General features: G+C 33.4%; 1 protein-coding gene across 4 annotated transcripts; it reads left to right on the top strand.

Moving 5' to 3' along the window:
• Window positions 1-823: 823 nt before the first annotated feature.
• Window positions 824-22026, top strand: LOC109595819 (protein 4.1 homolog). Of its 4 annotated transcripts, XM_049961430.1 has the most exons (14): window positions 825-980; window positions 9804-10103; window positions 10645-11281; window positions 11340-11512; window positions 11576-11718; window positions 11953-12042; window positions 12773-12946; window positions 13274-14225; window positions 15834-17353; window positions 18881-19105; window positions 19673-19780; window positions 20311-20520; window positions 20578-20767; window positions 20827-22026. In XM_049961430.1, the coding sequence occupies exons 2-13, from the start codon at window positions 9818-9820 to the stop codon at window positions 20761-20763; spliced, it is 4704 nt and encodes a 1567-aa protein (XP_049817387.1). In that variant the 5' UTR covers window positions 825-980; window positions 9804-9817; the 3' UTR covers window positions 20764-20767; window positions 20827-22026. The 4 variants fall into 4 exon arrangements, with proteins under 4 accessions (XP_019866803.1, XP_049817387.1, XP_049817385.1 ...); XM_020011244.2 differs by having other exon boundaries at window positions 824-980; window positions 13274-17353; XM_049961428.1 differs by lacking the exon at window positions 11953-12042 and having other exon boundaries at window positions 13274-17353.
• Window positions 22027-22802: the final 776 nt, after the last annotated feature.

The raw sequence follows: 22802 nt of genomic DNA, 5'->3' as shown, positions 1-22802 counted from the left end.
GCAAACATATTCCCAAATAAAGTAAAACGGTTAAAGTAGACATTTTTACAATAAAAAAGCAATTTTTAAAATATTAAATAGAAAAAGTATTTATCTATTTATTATTAAACATTTTTTATTAAAATACAAATAATTTAAACTAAAATTTAGTGTGCAACTTAGGTGTATAGAATTGTACGTATAATTTGTGTCAAAAATAAATCGACTTTAAATTAATTTTTTAAAAATCATAATAAATCAAAAATAATTTTATTTTATATCATCTAAAGTTTAACAGTTTTTTTATATATTTTAATTATTTATAAACAGGCACTTGAATATAAAAATTTTAATACAAATTTGGTACTTATTAAAAAAGAAAATGACTTATTATATGAAAATATACCGTAGTCTATACGAAATAATTCGAAGTCGTTCAGCGTTGTTTGTAAACAAGTACACAGGTAGGTGTGGTACATTGCAATTCGTAGCATCAGCAAATTTCAAATCAAATATACGAATTACATAGTCGATTACACGCTGAATTCCACCAATTTCGTCAATAAACCGAATGATAACCACATTCATTTATCAGAAGGCGTGACAGCATCACTATGTATATAAAATGACGTAATGTTTTAAATGGACATATTCCATCTTGCATTCCTACGCCAGGGCAAGGTATAACGAAAAGTAGTCCCGACTGTAAATTTAAATATATCGATAAAAACGACCATTCAAGCTCCATATTTCGTATGGTCTCATCTAATCTTAACAATTGCAATGACAATACTCTGATAAACTGTTCCGCGAAAGATAAAAGCCAATGTAGAACAAGTTATTATTTACAGGTTAGGCCGAGCGTAGTTTAGTCGATTCAGCGTTCGCGTTCGTTTGTTGTTTATGGTGTATGGCCCATCCCAGTGTTAGCTGTGAATGTGTATGCCGTTTCCATAACTATCTATATTAACATTTAATGGATATTATCTATTGCTGATAAGGTATGTAAACATTTTCGCTGGTTATTATTTGTTTGTGTATTTTGCGGGCCCTTTTCATCCGTTATTTGGTACGCAGTGAAAACATCGAGAAAGCTCACAGGTAAATCGGCGCTTACAGTGATTCAACGTCGAAAGCACACGCGAATATAAATTTTTTTGGACGTTGTGTAAATCAAATAACTACGGTTGGTTTGGTTCATTTTCGGCGTATTTATCACTGTTTATTTTCGTAACGGCAGACGAAAATAAATATTGAGAAAAATATTAACTGGGCATAAGTAGGTTATAAGTTTTGTGGCTTATTTTATAATTGTTATACGATGTTTTTCGTCTAGCTGGAAATCGATCCTTTCCTAACCAGATGGTATTTGCGATTTCTGTAAGCATGCTTTCAATTTGGATCCAGTTGTGTGCGAAGATCAAAGAAAAAGTTATTCATACGTTAATTAAATGTATAAAAGCTAACTGTTAATTAGGCGATAAAAGTTTCATTCATGGAAGGCCTACTCTTTGACACACCACAACATAAGGTCACTTTACTGAGCAGTTAGAGCAATTGACGATGATTTATTTGTATTAAGACAAGCGGAGATATTTGTGTCTAAGAATATGTTTCAAATTTGTTTATGAATTTATATTATGTATGTAATATGTAAATTGGTTTTAATCTGGGAATTATTTTGTTTGATTGTCTATTTAATTTGGTAATACTCCCATGTCCTAAATACTGTTCTGGAAAATTTTATTTATTGATTAAAACAGATCTGTCTCCGCTATGTCTGTTATTTTACTATTGGCTCAACTTAGATTAAATCACATTTTTTATTGCCAATTTTCTTTCACCCCAAAAAATTTAGTTGGATAACTTGTAATAAACAAGTCAAAAACTACAATAAGGGAAAGAAATAATATTAAAATCTATATTAAAATTAAAATAAATTCATTTAGAAAATTATTATTACGGTAAAAATAATCAATAGTAATACGCCGATCAAATTCTTATAATAATATTTTTATAACAACAGAAAATAAAAAAGATTTTTGTTAACCTCATAAGGTCCACAATAATTAAAATTTTTTTGAGGAATTTAAATAAACGAAAATTATTATTTTATTAATGTTTATACAGTGTGGTCCATTTGCAAGAGGGACAACCCCATGAAATTTGTTTTTTGGTCCAAAACCAAGACCTACAGGTTTATTTTTTAGACTTGAAATTTGCGGAAGTCACACTAGCAAAATTTTTATAGCAACTCTTACCACATCACTGGATTAAACACCTTCTGAAATGGATATTTACCAAATTACATAAAAAAATTATACATTTTTATAATTTTGTGAAAAAATTAAGTCATATTCTTCTTAATAATTTAATTTTTTGATTAAGTAGTCTCTAAAATAAGCTGTCAAAAACACAAAATACTTTTTTTTCAACAATATTGAAATTTTATATTAATTATATTATACTTATTATTATTATTATTATTATTATTATTATTATTATTGTAAAACTCAATTCTTTTAAGTTTCTAGTAAAATTAATGAATTATGTGCATAAATAAATGAGAAAAATAAACACGAACAACGCTTTCAAGTGGGCCACACTGTATATACATCGGTAACCCAAATTCAATTTGTAATGTCCCAAATTTAATAAAAGATATTGTTTATTTACGTTCATACTACATATTTAGAAACAATATTCATACTAATTGGTTTTTAATGCTTTGAATTTTGTCTTAATAAAAAATTAAAATCAAGTCTTGAATAGATCTGATGATTTGCACGTAACACTTGTTAATGTTTTCATTAATTTTGGTTTAAGTTGATGTTTTGTTATTTTTTGGTTACATTTTTATTTCTGCGTATTTCATGCATTATCCAAACTAATTTTGACATATCCAAAGCTATCCAAACCACTTATTGTTGTGTCGTACTAATTTAAGTTGTTTGTTTAGTTTGATAAAATTTAACGAGAGAATAAAAAGGAATTTGGTGATATTTTCGGCGGTGATCAAACTGTCGTTGACCTTGTCTCTTCATTTCATTTCACATTTGTCGGTTAACGACAATATAAGTTCAACGAGGTTCGTTATTTTCACATTTTCGGCCCCAAATTTAATTAAAAGTTTCCTAATTTTATGTACAACAAAAAAAAAAATGTCTAGATAATTCCTGCAGAGATTTGCAACAATAACTTTAGTTTTATTTAAGTGTTTGCCTCGTTCAGTTTTGAGGGTCCGATGAGCAATTATCTAGCGTAATCTCATGATTCATTAATGGAGAATGTCATTTATGCATGTTTCCACGAATATGAATTGATTAAAATACACTTGTGAAGCCAGAAAATTACTCACATTCGTTATGGCACTGAATATAATATAATATTGTGTTGATGTCATACCATTTTAACATTTAGCTGAGACTCATTCTACAAGAAATTTGTCTGGCAAGAAAACGTAACAAAAATATGAAATAATAGCTCGTGCACACGCTCAAAAGTTCCCCCCGGGGTGCAGCGTTTTACCGTAATATAAAAAAAATTGATATAAATTCCGATAAAATGTAAAAGGGTGGAGCACAAACCCTCACGGAGTTCGTCGACCTCGGCCTAATTTGGGTGAGCCACTAACAACGTCAGGTGGGGGTGTGGAGGACTGAACCGTGCGCGACGGTCATTTTAACACTCCACAGGTGTACCGGTAACATTTTGTAATACAGCCACCGCGTTGCGGATATTTAGACGACAGGAATTCGTAATGAAATGTACTTCATTTTTTGCGGAAGTCGCAACGGAAATTGTATTGTTTGACCGCAAGAGTGGAACAATAACTGCGCCCCCAAATTCGGTGGGAAACAACATGAGTTTAATAATGTTATTGTTGTCGGGAAAAACGTTGATAGATCCTAACTGACGACTGTCGCAAAAATTGGCATGTGTTCGCCCGACGATTTCGCAATATCCCTTCGTTATTAACCCGATTCCCAGACAGATCTGTTACATAACCGAAAATATTCTTGACGATCGACAAATGTATGATTTAGCCTTGGAATGCTAAACTGTTGGTTCGTTAAAATTAGATTAGAAGAACCGGACCCCAATAAAAAATAAAGTGGAATTGCAGACTGAAAGTGGTGTCTATAAATACTGGCGAAATGGTTTATAAATAGAGGTTCGCTGACATGACTAAATGGGCGTATTATGCGGTGGTTGAGTACATGTAAAAATGTTCTTTTTGTTTGGTTGATTTGCTTGGAGTAAGGATTGCTCGCGAGAGATTCGTGGCACTTGCCACTTGGTAATGAGTCATAACAACGAACTTTTCAGTTAGTTGTGCCCGCATCTTATCTTTCACTTCACCAGAATTTGCCGTTGTCAAAGGTGAATCCGCACGTGCATACGTTGTAACATATTGTTAAGTAGCACAGTTTGTTATTTTATTCTGCTGTTTTGTCAGTTACGTGTGTTCTTGGGTATTCTACATTCTAGAATTAGTTTTAGTTACACAACAATATATGATAAAATCCTACTGTTAAGTTATTTTATGAAATTTATTTATAATTTAATTTTTTATTCTAAAAGTCCATTTATTCCATTTGGAAACCTTGTAATTTTTCATTGACAATTCTATTTTAATTATAGTTCTGAAGGCAGATAATAAAAAGATGTGTAGAGTGGTGGTCATAATTATAGCAACTTGAATTGGGTGACCGTATCTATAATGTTTATTGTTTTTCTGTTATTGTTATGTCTTTATTTTTCAATGGACATTATTTTATAGTAGATTTTTACTTTATGGTCTTTCATTGCTCTCTGTGAATTTAAACCGATTATTTACTAGCGGGTCTTTTGCTTATTATATCATTGGTCAAAGTGAAACTGTTATTAATTATTAAATTAATTATAATTCAGCGTTATCAAATTTGAGAGAAACGAATCAATCGGATTCCGTGTTATTAAAAAAATTATAGAACCCCGCCAAGTGGTAGCTATGAAAATATATATCAGAGTTTGAGTAGTTTTTAGTGATGAGTCTAACTTTAATTTATAAAAAATGATGGTTCTATTTATGTTAAACGTTCTAAAGTGGTAAAACTGCACAAAATGTTTGTTATATGCACAGTGAAAAACCGTGACCCTTCAAATATGCTGTGGAGATGCTCCAATTCTGTTGGCATAGGTTCCCTTAGACTGATTGATGTACAAAGATAAATTAAACAACAATTTCATATCATATATTAAAGAAATGGTGCTCTTAATAAATGTGTTTCAACGTGAAAACAATTCCAAAGACAAATTTAAAACTGTGACTCCATCATCAATGTTTTGTTTTACCCATCCCAATTTTCACATATCAAACATAGGATTATGTTTATAACCAAATTCGTCATAAAAATTTTACACTTTAAATGAACTAATCAGGAAACTTGAAGGAATATATATTTATCGTATATTTGGAAAATGATCGTGGCTATGATACGAAGATGGACCAAAATAATAAAACAAAGTGGATTATATAAAGTGTTAATGTTAAATCGAATAACACAGATTGAATCATTAAAAATTCCTTTCAAAATTAAAGTTGCTATATTTATGTCCAGCTCAATTCAGAAAAATAAATGTAACATTTTATAGAATAAGAATATCGTAGCATCTATAATACTATAAAACGACAATAGTAAATTATTATTAGTTTAACATTCCAATTTAAATAGAGGATCTATGGCTAAAATATTTTACATTTAAAAAAGTACTGACCATTACAATATGTTTTAAAAATTAAAACATTCTTTGCAGCACCTGAAAAAAATACATTTACATTTTATTTACCATTTTGGGACTTTTCAATTGGTCGATAAATTGCTGGAACATGTAACATGTTTCAATAATTTATAGTAACTTTTGTAATGCGCAAATTGTTGCCAATAAATTGTATAATAAATTTTTCTAATGAATTATTACTTCTACTTAAGTAAAGCATGGAATAAAAAGTTAAAAATATCTCAGAATATTACTTAGTTTTAGTACCAGCAAGTTTATTTTTGTTTGTTATACTGTGTTTACTAATGACACCACTAGATTACATACTTTTAAAAATATTTTAACATGCATTAAACTGGTTGTCAGTGTCTGATATTCTCATATTTATAAGTTTGTTTAATCGGATGCCACAATTTCAGTAAAAAATGTGATTTTTTAACCGTCAATCAATAATTCCCATTTTTTGAGAGAAAGAGAAATGTTTCCACCTTAAATGGACCACGTTGTAAATTTCTAGGTAATACATTATTATTGATTTTTATTTTAATAAATAATTAATTTGCCTTGGAATGGTTTATAAGTTTTTTATTTTCAAGGGTTAAATTCTTCTTATTTGCTTAGCCTTCCTCTTTCTGATAAACTATTATAGTAAATGCTTATTTAATATGTTTAATTTTCTTAATAATATAGTGAAAATCTGAAATTAAGTTGCACTTACCAAATTTAAAGGTTTAATTATTTTTTAAATTAAATTATATACTTAGACACATCATAAAACAATAATTTATTTAAAGAATTTAGGGATTTAACATATTTTTGGCAACACAAACAAACCTAATTAATTAGGTGTACATAACATATGGTTTGAACTTCTTTTCTAGTATTATTACTGTTTAACAATATTGCAATATCGATATCACATAATCCAAAAGTGCGTTTCGGTGTATGCTATTTCAAAATTCTACGTAACGTCTAAATATAACGAAATAGCGAAAATTTGAAACAATGTGTATAAACTTACTGTCAACATGCAAACTTGCGTGTCATCCACTAGACAATTTTTCCTTTTAAACGGCAAAAAATTTGGGCGAAAATGTACAGCACGCATGGAATTGAAATATTTCATTCGACTTTATCGTGAGACACTCGGCGTTTTAAAATTTGTGTTTCATTTAATTAGGGTCAACTTAGAATTAATCAATTAACATATATCCATTTATTTTTTAACACAATACAACGAGACGTATTTGTGTGAACATCGTGAAATACTCGTTGCAAAGTAATTAATAGGTGAATCATGTCAAAAGCGGGCGTGGTTCGAAAAGTTTGCTAAGCTTTTAATAAACCTACAACGGCATGATATAATTATACCTGTTACATACAGGAAATTTGCATGCATGTCATCAGGTTGGTTAGCCGGTACAATAGATGCGATTGTTGCAATTTGGCTTGTATTGTTCCAGTTCCCATCTTATTTACTCGATGTTTCGAAAGCTGAAAAATACTTGTTACGTCAGAGTGATTTAATTGTTGTTAATTAAGCTTTATTTGATCTAAAAGGTAACTTTTGATCGGCTAACGCGCTATACAGCATCAAATTAAGGTCAAGGCTTGGACCTTTTATAAAACATGGAGGTACTTACATTCCAGCCAATGATATTATACGGGGACTAAAAATAGGACTTGTATATGAAACATGTGACACAAGCTCAATCATTCTTCCTGATAAATCATTTTTATTTTACGGTCATTTCTTAAAATACCAAAGCAGATTTATCATAGCGGTTTGTTTGTTTAATCATAATGATTCGAGTGTATTTTGCGGTTCATTAATGGGTGATTAATTTCGATAAACATTTGATGAAATAAATTTTGTTTTTTTTTTTGTAGATTATAAATAGATATATACTTTTCATATATTACTATTCAAAACATTAAAATTGACATATTAGCAATAATAATTTCATGCTAAAACGAACAGTTTCGTACTCTCGACCCCCTTGGATTTTGATAAAACTTTTATGGGTTATACAGTTGTGGTTAGAGAAATAGCACACATTACTATTTAATATTGATTAGAAAACACTTCTAATTAAATGTAGTTGCAATATTTTATATTTTATTTAAAATAATTATACTATATTATTTCTAAAACTATTCATTTTGTACCTAAATCAGTTACTTAATTTAAATTTTAAACAAAATAAAAGCACAATGTGTCTGGTCACAAAAATAGCACTGATTTCAAAAATATATATTTATTATATAATTTATACATATATAATATTATGTTGGATACTCAACGAGATATTGGCAACGGTTGCTAGTTTGATAGTTTTTTGGTGTTTTAAACAAGACTTTATGACGTTCCATATGTTTTCAATTGGATTTAAATCCGCACTTTGCACTGGCCAATTGAGAACTTCAACATGTTTATCTTTTAATCAATTTTAAACAATTTCTACGCATGATTCGGATCATATTTTTGAATAAAAATCCATATAACTGGTAAATTATTGCCGGCAATTTTACCAATAATTCTCTGTAATGATCTTGTACTATGCCAAGAGACGGAACTCCAAACCATAACGTTTCCTGCACCGTGTTTCAAAATTCTGTACTGTTTACCATCTGATACTATTCCATTGAAATTAGATTCATCACTCGAAAATTATGGAGGTTAATTAATATTTTATATATGTATATACCATACATATTTTGGTACAAACTTTTGTATTGTTGAACATTCTTTTTTGATAACAATGGTTTCTTTACTGAAATAAATCTCAAATTTGTTGTCGATGTCTGATTGTTCTACTAGAGACACTGATATTGTATGACTCAATTAATTTATTGTTTATTTGCTTAGAGGACAAGAAAGGATTTGGTTTATTAATTCTTCCAATTTGCCTGTCTAAAAAAGGTGTTGTTTTTTTTGTTAGGACGTTCTGTTATTGTATTTTCAAATGAATGGATTCCTTCATATTTATTAAAAACATTGTAAATCATTTTTCGTGAGGATATTATCTTATTTGCAACGTCATTAGTTTATTTCTTCCCACTGAAAGTGGGTTCAATAAAATAATAAATTTGAATTAAGTTCTAAATATCTTACAAATTTTAAATTTTGTGCTATATTTCTAGCAAACACAGTACATATAGTATCTTGTTGAATACGCTTCTTTGATATGTTTCAAAATTTTGTATAAACCATTAAAAAAATATGAATTCAATAAGTATAACTTTTTTAAAAAATTATCAGATACTACTCTTGTTTTTCAAGTTGTTTACAAAAAAAAACTTAAATTATAAAGGGATTAAATTAATAATCTAAATACGAAGAATAAAACAAAAGAAAAGTCAGCCTACGATGCAACATGCAAATAAAAACCTGTTGAAAAAAGCAATTTTCATAAACAAGTGCGACGCATTCATTAATAGTTTTCGATAATGGCCGCGTAAAACGATTTATTATTAGCTTCAAAATAGCTTCAATTTCGAACATAACTTCTTCATTGTTGGCAAATCGTCGAGTTAATGATCGATCACGGTGGGGTCAAATCTTAGGAACACAGTGGGTGCTGAAGCTATGTAATATATGTTATAAATTACTTTTAACTTATCAAGGAGATCAACGAATATCATACCACGCGCATCTTAAAATCTTTCCTGCCGTCTAGTGCCTCTTTGATCACTTGGAACGCTGTTCTCTCAGCTAACTCTCGATTTGATTCCCGATGCTATTACTGCATACAAAAATTCAGGCCTCACAATCAAGGATGCGTTATTGTTTTGGTTATGTGGTGAGCAAATGCGGGATTCATTTGAAAAAATATTTGAATATCAAATGTTCTTGCAAATTAGTGTAAATAGTACCAAATCAGTAACTGCCTTATTAGGTCAACCATAGGGTTCAACATTTATGTTTACTCTTCAAAAATGAAAATGTAATTACAAAAAAATAATATAATTAAAAGTAACATTTATTTATTAACCCTAGTATTTATAGTACTTAGCTGAGTAAGAACGTAATCAATAATCAATATATATTTTCTTTTCAGACCGTTAGGCTAGTATGCCTGAAGCAAAGAAAATGGCAGTTGATAATGATGCATCGCCGAAGAAAGGGGGCGCAGCGAGGGTGGCTCGCACCGGCAACGCCCTCGCCCAAGTGACCATGCTGGACGGTTCCGTCTTGGATATCAGCATCGAGCGCAAAGCCACCGGCAAGGACCTACTCGACCGAGTCTGCGAGGCCATCAATCTCATCGAGAAAGACTATTTCGGATTGATCTACTCCGACAGGCACGATCCACGCAATTGGCTCGACCTCGAGAAAAGAATATCCAAGTTCATGAAATGTAAGCAAATCTCATTTGCAAATAGATATCCAATGTTGGCCCATTCAATATGGACACATCCCCGTAACTTTTTATTTATAACTCTATGTAAAGAAATCGTAACTTATATATCTTTGGAAAAGATAAAAATAATTTTCTTTGATAAATCAGTTGTATTCAGCCATCTTAGACTTAATTTCATTTGGTCACCCGGTACATCCATATTTATTTTGAACTTTATTTTATAACTTAAAGTCTTGATAAATCTATGTTTCTTCCTTCATTGATTCCAATATCGTTTAAAATGATGATATAATTTGATATTTTCAATTAATTTTAAGAATAAATATTTTTCTTTGAAATGGTGGTTAACATATTTTACATAGAAACTAAATAATTTTACATATTTTTTGTAGCTAGTTGGGTTATAGAAAAATAGACTTATTAATAATAAAGTTATAGTAGAGTTTTCATCTTAAATGGACACACTGTATATTTTCTTAACTACTGCTTTAAATATTTAAAAATGCATACATTATTTTCATTTTACCTATAATTTCAGCGGAGCCCTGGAACTTCAGCTTCGAAGTGAAATTCTATCCCCCAGATCCGTCCCAACTCCAGGAGGACATCACCCGCTACCAGTTGTGCCTCCAGATCCGCAACGACATCCTCAACAACAGGCTACCGTGTTCGTTCGTCACCCACGCGCTCCTCGGCTCCTATCTGGTGCAATCCGAGCTCGGTGATTACGACCCGGACACGATGACGTCTCAGGACTATCTGAAGGAGTTCAAGTTTGCCCCCAATCAGACGCGAGAGCTCGAGGAAAAAGTGGCGGAGTTACATAAAACCCACAGGGGTCAGACGCCCGCACAAGCTGAGTTGCATTACTTAGAAAATGCGAAGAAGCTGGCGATGTACGGCGTAGACTTACATCCGGCCAAGGACTCCGAAGGCTTGGACATCATGCTGGGGGTGTGCGCCTCCGGTTTGCTCGTATACAGGGACAGACTGCGCATAAACCGATTCGCGTGGCCGAAAATTTTGAAGATTAGCTACAAACGGCATAATTTCTATATCAAGATCCGACCCGGAGAGTTCGAGCAATTCGAATCAACAATCGGTTTTAAATTGGCCAACCATCGGGCGGCCAAGAAACTCTGGAAGACTTGCGTCGAACATCATACTTTCTTCAGGTAAGGGTTGAGCTTAAAATGTGTGGCGACGACTGATTTTCATGTCGTTTTTTCTCAGATTGATGTCGCCAGAAATCAATCAAAAGTCGTCGCTTTTCCCGAAACTAGGCTCGAAATTCCGCTACTCCGGACGAACACACTATGAAACGAAGAAAACACCCATCGATAGACCGGCCCCTCAATTCCAGAGGTCCCTTACTGGCAAGAGGTTGACTTCCAGAAGTATGGATCGTAAGTATTTGATAATTATTTATTTTGCTAATAAATTGTATTGATTTTTTATTACATTTTAAGCTCTCGGAGGGGTACGGCCTGAAGACGAATATAACGAAGCGAATAAACGACACACAATGTCGCATCCGCCAGAACATATTCCTGACGTCGACAATCAGTCACCAGCGAAAGTGAAATCTCCAAAAGATAAAGAAAAGGACAAGGTAAGACTGCTGATTTCATAATTAACAAATGAAACTTATAATCAAGGGCTTTCATGAAATAACAAAAGACTAACACACTTCCACTGCACAATTTCGTTTCTGACATCAAATTGTGCCGTGTTGTTAAATATTAATCGTTAACTCATGAAGTTCTTTCGATCATCTTAATCAAACGTGAGCTGCGACCGCCAATATTAACCAACTGCGTTGTTTTTGAAACCGACGTTCCTCCAGCTTGCAAGGAAATTCAGTGCTGGATCGGCGAAATCAGGCAGCTCTGTTAGTTCAGTAGAGGGAGAATATGAGGCTGACAAAAATCAAAAGGTGTTTTTCAAATATACATACATACATACATATTAATTTCAGCTGTGTTTTGCTGCCGTCTTGTCCTTGGTCTGCTGTACTTTTTGAATGAGGATAAAAAACTGCCAATATAAACGCGTCGTTTTATTTTTGTTGTCTAAATATTCTTCGTTTTCCTTCAGTAAAACATTGGGTGAAAATTCGTGTAAATATCTGTCTGTGTAAATAATATTTACTTTTCAAAAATACTTCCGTCACTCAGTGTTTTGCTGTGTACATCCACAAACTGAATAACTAAGTGGAATGTTTAATATTTCCAGCATAACAAACTTTATATTGGCGTTTTTATTGTAAATATTTATACAAATTGTATAATGAGAGTAGATAATTTTTCAAAATTACTGCATATATCTCATCATAATTGAATAGATTTTATTTAGTTATCCATAAAGATCAAATTAAATTTTTAACTGAAACTCACCAGAAATTTTCACAAGCTTTATTATGATGCATTTTATTTCAAATCATACTTTGGTGAGATAGCGTGGCTTTCCCGTCTTGATGTTTCATTTCCTCATATAACTTCGTAGAAAAGTGTTTCTTTTTAATTAATAGTTTGTATGTGCTTTTAGTCTGTGTATATTATCGTATTTTATTGCATTTTCTCATAGCTTGTCTTCGCTTCGATACATTTGCGAAACAAAATTAAGAAATACAAGTATTTTATCTCAACTGTTTTCTCTTTATTTAGAAACCTATAGGAGGCGTAGCAGTTTTGCCGTCCGCGGGACTAAAGAAGAAAGAAAAGGACGACAAAGACAAGGAGAACAGCGCCCCAGACCAAAATGGAACCGATACGGAATCTCAACTCAATTCAAGTGCCGAAAATGAGAAAACTCCCAAGGACAAACGTGAGAAATCGAAGGTAAGTACGCGACATAAAATTCTGATCAAATTGTATTGTAAATTACGAAAGAAATTATTGTAAATTATTAGAAATCCTTGTTGTAGAGTAAAGCTTTTGTACTGTGTTATTTTTAATGTAGGTAATTTAGAATACATAATTGCAATTTAATTTGGACATATGCTATAAGAAATGCATGTTAATGTTTTTTTATTATTATTTTCCGTGTTATCAGAAACTATTTAATTATATTGTTTCATGCATTTTCTATGGCTAGATAGAAGAGTGTCCGTACTCGTTTATCTGCATGTAATTAATGTGCATGTTTTTTCTTGCTTTGCGTATCAGAGTCCCGGTTTTCTATTCGGTTCGAAGCGCGACAAGTCGCCAAAAGACAAAAAAGAAAAAGAAAAGGTGGCCGCTTCGCCGAAAGATAAAAAAGAAAAGGAAAAAATTGCTGCGTCCGCTGATGACAAAGGTGGTCCACCTATGGGTTCACCTCAACTTCCAGGTTACACCCGTGACTACGATTATGAGGCGCCCGAAAGCGAAGCCACACCGAGAAAGCCGTATGCCCAGGGCTTCAGCTACGAAAAACCGAATAGTCCGAAGAGCGATCCGGAAAGTCAACAGTCTCCGACCACCAAGAAAGCGACCGCTACGGCATTCAATTATGCCCCCGGCGACGTGGATAAACTGAAAAAGGGTCCAGATTTCAAGAGTCCAAAGGACGATACAGCCGCATTTTTGGCCGGAGAACAATATCTTCACCATGCTCCTCCGGATGACAAGAACAAAGCCCGTGCCAATGCAGGTGGCGTTGGTGCAGCCGCCGCAGCTGCCGGTGCTCCAGTTGCTGCTGCAGTACCAGTCGCTGGAAAGAACACGAAACCAGTCAAATTGTTCGTTATTACGGGACCCAAAGACCCTAAAACTAACAGAATCGATTTGGAGGCTGCATCTCTTGATACATCAGTGGGTCAACAGAACGAGGATTCGGGTCTTGTAGACTCAAAATATGGCTTAATTGATCCATCCAACGGTACCGTAGTAATTACCGATCCAGTCACTGGCCAAAAGGAAGTTGTACAAGGACAAGTTAATCCTGCTACCAAACAAATTATTATCACCTCCGGCGCTATAATTGACCCCAAAACGGGCAAAAAGAACAATGCATTAGGACAAATTATCTCAATTTCTGACCAAAAACGAAAACCAGGTGCAAGTCCTCTCGTCATTGCTCCCAAGAAACGTATAATTAAGATTACTGTCGTTACCTCAAAGAAAGATCCAAAATCAGGTAGAATTGAAGCTGAGAAAGGACATAGTGAAGTTGTAGAAGCCGTCTTGGATCCAATTACTGGTCAAATCGAATGTAAATACGGTCTAATTGACCCCGTGAACTCCAAAATTGTTCATAAGGATCCCAAGACTGGAAAGGGAGAAGTTTATCCTATCGAAGTTGATTCAACCCTCAACCAGATAGTGATTAAAGAAGGTGTCCATGATCCAAAAACTAACAAACTGGATAATGGTTTGGGGCAGTTGGTTAAAATTTCTGAAGTGGGCGATTCAGTCGTCCCTATTACAGCTGTTACGGCTAAACGTGATCCTAAAACAGGACAATTGGACCCTTCACAAAGTCATAAAGAGACAACCAATGGAAAGTTGGATGCTAAGAATGGGCTCATTTATACAAAATATGGTGTTATTAATGTGAAGAACAAGAGGATTTCAATACGCGATCCCAAGACTGGTAAAATTGCAGAACATCCTATTCAGTTGGATGGCAATGATAACGTTATTGTCCTGTCTGGAGTTGTTGATCCAAGAACCAATCAGGTGGACAACAATCTGAGTCAGATTTTACAGGTCGGGCAAGAAATAGACCCTGAAGTACAAGTAATTTCTGTGTGTGGAAAAGTGGACAAAAAAGGTCTCGATCCCAAATCCGCATCTCCCGTTGAAACATCACCAGCTTTGTACAATTCAGACAATGATAAAGTGTTCACTAAGTATGGAATGTTTGATCCTGTCAACGAAACTCTTACATTTATTGATCCTAAAACTGGCAAGACCGAAACAAAACATGGTCAACGCGACCCTAACTCCGGAGAAATTCTTTTTAAAGGCGTTGTAAATCCAAAGATTGGTAAAATCGACAACAACTTTGGCAGAACCATCAAAGTTCAAGTAAAAGAACCTGAGGTGGCGCCGGGAGTTAAAGAACTTATACCGGACCAAGTTAATGGAAGTACCGTTACAGATCCACAAGCAAGTAAGTCCAACTTGGCCGGCAGCTTGCCCGTACGTGAAGACCCTGCTGTTAAAAAGAAGGAAACCGATAAAGATCAGTATCTTCAGCAATCTACTTCAGAAGATAAGAACAAAGCTCGCGTCACTCCAGTTGCTGGTACTGCTGTAACCTCTAGTACCGCTGCTGATCCTAGCACTGCTGCCGTTTCTGCATTAGTGCCGGCCGTTGGAAAGGGCACCAAACAAGTCAAATTGTTCGTTATTACAGGACCTAAAGACCCCAAAACTCACAGAATTGATTTGGAGGCCGTGTCTTTGGACACATCAGTCGGGCAGCTAAACGAGGAATCCGGTCTTGTAGACTCGAAATATGGCTTAATTGATCCAACTAATGGTACTATAGTTATTACTGATCCAGTCACTGGTCAAAAGGAAGTTGTACAGGGACAAGTGAACCCTGCCACCAAACAAATTGTTGTTACTTCCGGTGCAATAATTGATCCAAAAACTGGCAAAAAGAACAATGCATTAGGACAGATTCTCACGATTTCAGATCAAAAACGAAAGCCTGATGCAAGTCCTTTGGTAGTAGCTCCGAAGAAACGTATTATTAAAATAATAGTAATTACCTCAAAGAAAGATCCCAAAACAGGTAAAATCGATGCTGAGAAAGGACATAGTGAAGTTGTTGAAGCTGTATTAGATCCCGTTTCTGGTCAAATAGAATGTAAATACGGCCTCATTGATCCTGTGAACAATAAGATCGTTCACAAAGATCCAAAGACTGGAAAGGGGGAGATTTCAACTATCGACGTGGACCCATCTCTCAACCATATACTCATTAAAGATGGAGTCTATGACCCGAAAACCAACAAGTTGGACAGTGGTTCAGGACGATTGGTTAAGATTTCCGAATTAGACGACACAGTGGTACCAGTTACTGCTGTTACAGCTAGACGCGATCCCAAAACGGGACAACTGGATCCATCTCAGAGTCATCAAGAAACAACAAATGGAAAACTGGACCCCAAGAATAAACTCATTATTACTAAATATGGTGTTATTGATATAATTCATAAGAAAATTTCAATTCGCGACCCCAAAACAGGTCAAGTTTCGGAACATCCGGTGCAATTCGATGATAACGGCAACTTTATTGTCCTTTCTGGTGTTGTTGATCCCAGAACCAACCAAGTAGATAACAACTTAAGTCTCGTTCTACAAGTAGGACAAGAATTAGACCCTGAAGTGGAAGTCGTTTCTATGTGTGGAAAAGTGGACAAAAAAGGACTTGACCCCAAGTCTGCGTCACCTGTTGAAACGTCTGAAGCTTTATTCAATCCTGACAATGACAAAGTATTCACTAAATACGGTATGTTTGACCCTATTAACGAGACATTCACATTTATCGACCCCAAGACGGGCAAGACTGAAATAAAATATGGTCAACGCGATCCCAACTCTGGAGAGATTTTATTCAAGGGGGTCGTAAATCCGAAAACTGGCAAAGTCGACAACAACTTCGGTCGCACCTTCAAGATACAAATAAAACAAGTCCCGAAGAATTATCAGTTCGACGAGAGCATAATCAACGTCACCACTCAGACTGTTTACATCTACAGCATGGTCGATCCCAAGACCGGCAAAATCGTGCAGGTGGATCCGAACGACCCACTGGTCAAGAGCGGTAACACTAAAGTAACTCAGGTGCTCACATTGTCTGGCGAAATCGATCCGGTGACCGGCAAGATTCATACCGAATGGGGACACATCGATCCACAGACTGGCGATATTGATCCCAAGACCGCCAGAAAGGACCCCGTTACCGGCGAACTGATCTTGAATTATGCTCAAATTGACCCAAACCATTTCTCAGATCTCAAGGACACGAAAGTCAAGGTAAAAACTTACACGACAACGGAGGACAGAAGCTCGGGCGAAAGCAGCGACGACGACTTGAGCGAATATGGGGTTGACAATTTACAGACATTGACTGCAAACTTGGGCATCCATAAGGGCAAAAAAGCGGCGGGACCAACAACACCGGTTATCGTTAAGACTACCACCAAGCAGATCGTGACGAAGGACAAGGACGGCGTCACTCAGAACATCGAGGAACGTGTGGAAGACGGCAGAACCGGCGAGGTCACCTACTCTACACAAATTAACAAGGTGCGTATATGGAACAGTTCGATTTATTCAATTTTCAGATGAAACTCGTTATGAACGGCCGACAATGATCCTTACGAATTTTTGTTTGGTTCTTTTTTTGCAGTTCTATGCTATGGCAGTGTCACTTATTATTTTATGTATTGTTCTTTTTTATCATTGTCCAACTGAGAATGTGTTCAATTATTTATGATAATTGGTGGTTTAAGGCTTTTATTTTCCAATTCAGTATTTTAAACGATATTGCCAACAGTTTCTGCACCAATAGTTTTTAGTTTTTGTATGTTAAATCTCTCCTAAATATTATATTTTATACTGTTATGTATCGCGTTTAATGTTTATTTTTATGTTACAAAGGTTGACAAACCATTAATCTTATTTTAAAATTTATTCATTATTACACAAGTGGTCAGAGAAATAATACTCAATGATATTGTTTGACTCAAATCATTCATTTTTTTATTTACCTAGGAAGGATTTCACTTACTTATTCTTCCAATTTGTCCCTCTTATTGTATTTTCAACAGAATCAATTCAATTGTTTCATATTTGTTAATAACATTATAAACCATTTTTTGGGAGCATCAGAAGTTTCTTTCTAAGTCAGCAATATTTAGACCTTGATGTTTCATGTTAATTATCATTTCCTTCTTCTCTGCAGTGCAGTGCTTCTTTCTTTCCACTGAAATAATATAAATATTTCTAAGAATAAATTCTTACTATTAAGAGTATTGTTAAATAGTGCTAAAAAACTTAAATATATTGGAATACACTGTTTCTTTAGGCAACCAAATTAGATTAATATGTGGATTTAAAGTAATATCTCCGAAGTTTTTAAGAAATGTGTCAAAAAAAATAAAATACTTTTAGAATATTTATATATATATATATATATATATATATATATATATATATATATAAATATATATACTGGCTGGCCAAAATTTGAATAAAATAATTTTATAGAAGAAATATTTTACAAAATGTTTATTTTTTGTCGTATTTCTCTGGCTACGACTGTATATCTTGTTTTATGATTATTGTTGTAAAAGAATATTTTTGGTTGTATTTGGTTTGTGTCAATACTAATAAAATTTAAAATAAAAGCATTAAACTAAACCTCCAAAATATTATGGAACTATAAAAATTTATTATGAAATTAATAAAAATTAAAAGGGAATTTTAAATAATTAGTAAAAGAAAAACCATTAGACCATACATATCTGTACTTGTATTGATTATGTTCCATAAAAAATAAATAATTGAATTGAACAATATATTAGAAAAAAAAATCTGCCATTTTCACTTGCTTAAAACCAGACGGCACACACATGTCCTCCTAAACTTTATATCGGATTTAATTCGTATCAAGCGTGCGTGCCGTCAGGTTTCACATATCAGCTAATCGTTTCATCGTACGATTTTTATTTTAATCCAATCGCTTGTCCGTTTTATTTGATTTTGATCTTTGGTTTTTCCGTTTTCCGTTTTGTTTCCTGTTTTAATTCCCGAACCGATGGACACGTTCAGGCTGACGCGCCTCTCGCTGACGACGGCAAGTCGCCATTCGTGACGGCCCGGGCCGTTACCACGCGTACCGCCACCACCCACGAGGACCTCGGTACGAATGCGCGAACCCAACAATTAGAGGAGAAGACGGTAGCAACGTCGATGACGTCCAGCGCCACCAGACAAGAACAACGGACCGTCACGCAGGAGGTGAAGACCACCAGCACCGTGGTCAGCGGAGATCAGGTTATTTTTTGTTTTGATTTTGTTTTCTTTTTTAAGTATTTATGAGTTTCTGTTTTCATTTTTTAATTATTTTCTTTTATTGTCTGCTGTGGTTATTGATTGGGAGGAAACGATAACTTTCCCGAATGATTTGTTTGAGTATAATGTCCATTTAATGAGAAACTAGGTAAATACACGTACAACAACTAATATTTAATTTTTGGAACCGCTAAATTCCATGTAGTTAAATCTCTTTTACAGATTTAATAAACATATAGAATATAGTAGTTGATAATATGTGAAATATAATTCAATTTAATTAAAACACAATCTTTAAATAAGAAATATAGTATCAATACAAGATATACATCATCCTCAAACCTTCAAAACTTCTTTATTTTACCCATTACTCTAGTCAACTTTAAATCAAAGCCGCACATCATTTGATCACACCGTCAAAATAACCATCAAACGCAGGCTTTATTAATTTAACAGTAGTGCAAAAAATTTTACACACTCACTATCGATATACACAATTAAATAACAACTATTTAACCCCAATTTCTTTCGTCTATGCATGGCTTATAGCTGGGCAGACGAGGCAGCATTAGTTCGACTAGTTCAGGTGACTCCGGCACCCCGATTGACCCTCCAGACGATCCAAATCATCCTTATTACAACAGTGCTATCTACAAGGTACGTATTTGAGGGACGGATTATGTCACATTCACGGCCATCAAATCAACCGCTTTACTTTTTTTATTTCAGCACTTTGCCACGTACGTTGTTGATAATTATCATAAAGATCTGTTGTTGTTAATTTGACCTGAACATTTTCATACATAATTTTTGTTAAGACCATACATTATCGTCTATTCGATTTTTAAACGTCTTTTCAAGTATTGTAATAAAATAAACGTATTTTTCACAGCAATCTGTAAGTAAGCATGTACGTTGTAGTGAATTGTGAGTCGTTTTATTGTCTTGATTTTGCATGCAGTGTTCTCATTGATGTGTTAGAGATTGTGTTTGTATCAGTTTTATATAAAAAGTAATTTAAAAATAGCCATTTAAAAAATAACAATGAAATTTTAAGTAAATTTTGTTGTTAAAATACCCAAGGATTATTTTTTAAAATCTTTTTAAAAAATAAAGAAACTTCAATCCTGTATAACGATGCCCAACACAATTGACAATTTTTTTTCTTACGAAACCTTCTTCCCTAGGAGACACCCGAAGGTATAGTTCAGACGGAAACTGTAGTCTACAATGTGGATCCTACCGTTTATCGCACAAGCACCACCGACGTTCCGGTAGTAGCTACTGAATCCAGGAAGGTGCAGTTGTCTTCGGATGATGGAAATTATAGTGCAACTGGCGAAATTGTCAGCACCCAAACGATTAGTTCCAAGACTAGAACTGTTGAAACAATCACGGTAAGAAATATTGTCTTTCTATAAGAGTCAGTCTTAATTGCTTTAATTATGTTGTAGTATAAAACTGAACGTGATGGGGTTGTGGAGACCAGAGTAGAGCAGAAGATTACAATCCAATCGGACGGTGATCCGATCGATCACGATCGCGCTTTGGCCGAGGCTATTCAAGAAGCGACTGCTATGAATCCGGATATGACTGTTGAGAAAATAGAGATTCAACAGCAGTCTGCTCAGCAACAATAACCAGGTACATAAATACATAATACATATTTAGAATGTTGCTTATCTCTTTTTCTGTTGTTTCAGTGTTGTTTTGAAAAGCCAGTAAGATAGAGCACCAAATCGAAGATATTAAAGGAAAAAAATTCTGAACAAAATATATTTTATTAGCTTTGCTTCAACATTAGTGTTTTCGCAAAAAAATCTTATGCTGGCCTTTTGTGTATATTAAAAAACAAAACTTATTTAATCTAGATTTAAGGACAATTGTGTTTCTTATAAGTGTGTCTGACCCACATCACAGATATTTAGTCACATTCAACGTAATTTTTTTTATTTAATTTTTTTTTTGGTGAACGGTCACAAAATGTTTTATGTTGCATAAAGTATAATATTTAAATATATATTATTTATTTTTTCAAAAGCTTAATAAATTAAGAATAAGGTGCTTTATATGATAAAAAGTGCTAGATATTTAGATAAAAATGAATCTCAGATTAACATAAAATAAGGTAAAAATTCAAATGTGTTCAAAAGGTTATTTAAAATTTTACATGTCTAACCCACATTCCATGTGTACATTTTTTCAAAGATATGTCGATAAAATGAGAGTATGTAACCTAACTGTTGTATATTTAGAAATTTATTTATTGTTCTTGAGCACAGCAAACTATTATATATTACTTGACCATAAGGGACCCTAAAATTTCAGGTTTTGTCCAGTTTTAAGACAATAAGTCCGTTTATATAGCTGAGCTGAAGATTGTTATCTAAACGATATTACTTATTTTATTTTTAAGACACCATTATTTTAATGTTTTTTTTTATTAAGATGCTTGATGTGGTTTAGCAAAAAATAGTCCTGGCACAAGTTTGAATGTACCGCAACTATCCATGACATGGTCCCTGAACCCTATAGTTTCTTCCAAATAAAACTAAAATAAAAAGTTTGAGCTGGGAACATTTTGCCTTGCATTTTTATCGTGAAAATAATTACACACTAATACTATTTAGATTTAGTTTTTATATATACAAAATAAATATATATTTTGTGGTATTATTTTTATCAAATGTCGGATTCAATAGTTCATATTAACCATAGTGTTTAGTCGAGCTTTCTATAAAATTTACATTTGATTATGTAAATATTTAAAATATATATGTTGACAAATATGAACTTTTGAACAATTGCTTTAATTTGATTTAAACGCAGCTCTAGCTATTTAATAGTTGTTTTTAAGTATTTGTTTTTAAAAGTTTTATTTGATTAAATATTATGTTAAAATACTGGATGTTTCATTTCATAACATTTGTCCACTACTTTAAATTATTGTCTACTCTAGACGTCATAGAACCCAGAATAATGTTCTAAAATTATATAATTTTAATTTAGAACAGTGAATTACCTTTGCTTCCAATTCATGTAGCAATTTTTGGCCATAAAAATTTAAAAAGTATCTTTTTTATTACCTTTGCTTTCAATTCATGTAGCAATTTTTGGCCACAAAATTTAAAAAGTATCTTTTTTAATCTCCTTGCGGTGTTACAAAAAATTTTATAAAAGTTTGATGTCCTGTCAAAAAGTAATAACTTTTGGAAAGGTAAGTTTGACTATAACGACGATCTCAGAAATCTACAACTATTTCTTGTAAAAATGAATCTTGTATACGAAATTTTCTAGAAATTTATCATCAAAAACTAAATAAATTCGGATTTCCCTCCTCAAAATTGACTAGACTCATCTGTGAATAAACAGTAATGGCATTCGCCTGCAGTCTACAGGCAGTGGTCGTTGGACCATACTCTGCCGACAATTCGTCCTTTTTAACAGAGGATGTCGAAAACATTTCCTGCCTCAAAGACCAGCTTCATACAACTTTCTTGTGACAGACTTCTGCCTGCACGAAGTTATCAGAAACAAAGAAAACGATCAAGTCTTCTGGTCGTATTTGTTGCTTTTAATATAGTTATTGTTGTAATATTTTGCAACTATTTTAAGATTTTAAATAATAGCTATCAGACATTCTTATAAGAAAAGATTATTTAAGGAAAAAATGAAATTA

The sequence above is a fragment of the Aethina tumida genome, chromosome 1, assembly GCF_024364675.1.
Source record: "Aethina tumida isolate Nest 87 chromosome 1, icAetTumi1.1, whole genome shotgun sequence".
Classification (NCBI taxonomy): Eukaryota; Metazoa; Arthropoda; class Insecta; order Coleoptera; family Nitidulidae; genus Aethina; species Aethina tumida.
The sequence above is the reverse complement of the archived record's forward strand: the minus strand, read 5'-3'. Positions and strand labels throughout refer to the sequence as shown.

Coding starts and splice junctions, on each gene's coding strand:
- LOC109595819 (XM_020011244.2), top strand. CDS start 9,818: ATGCCTGAAGCAAAGAAAATGGCAGTTGATAATGATGCATCGCCGAAG. Junction 11,513..11,575: donor GACTTCCAGAAGTATGGATC/GTAAGTATTTGA, acceptor TTACATTTTAAG/CTCTCGGAGGGGTACGGCCT. Junction 20,521..20,577: donor GAACTGTTGAAACAATCACG/GTAAGAAATATT, acceptor ATTATGTTGTAG/TATAAAACTGAACGTGATGG.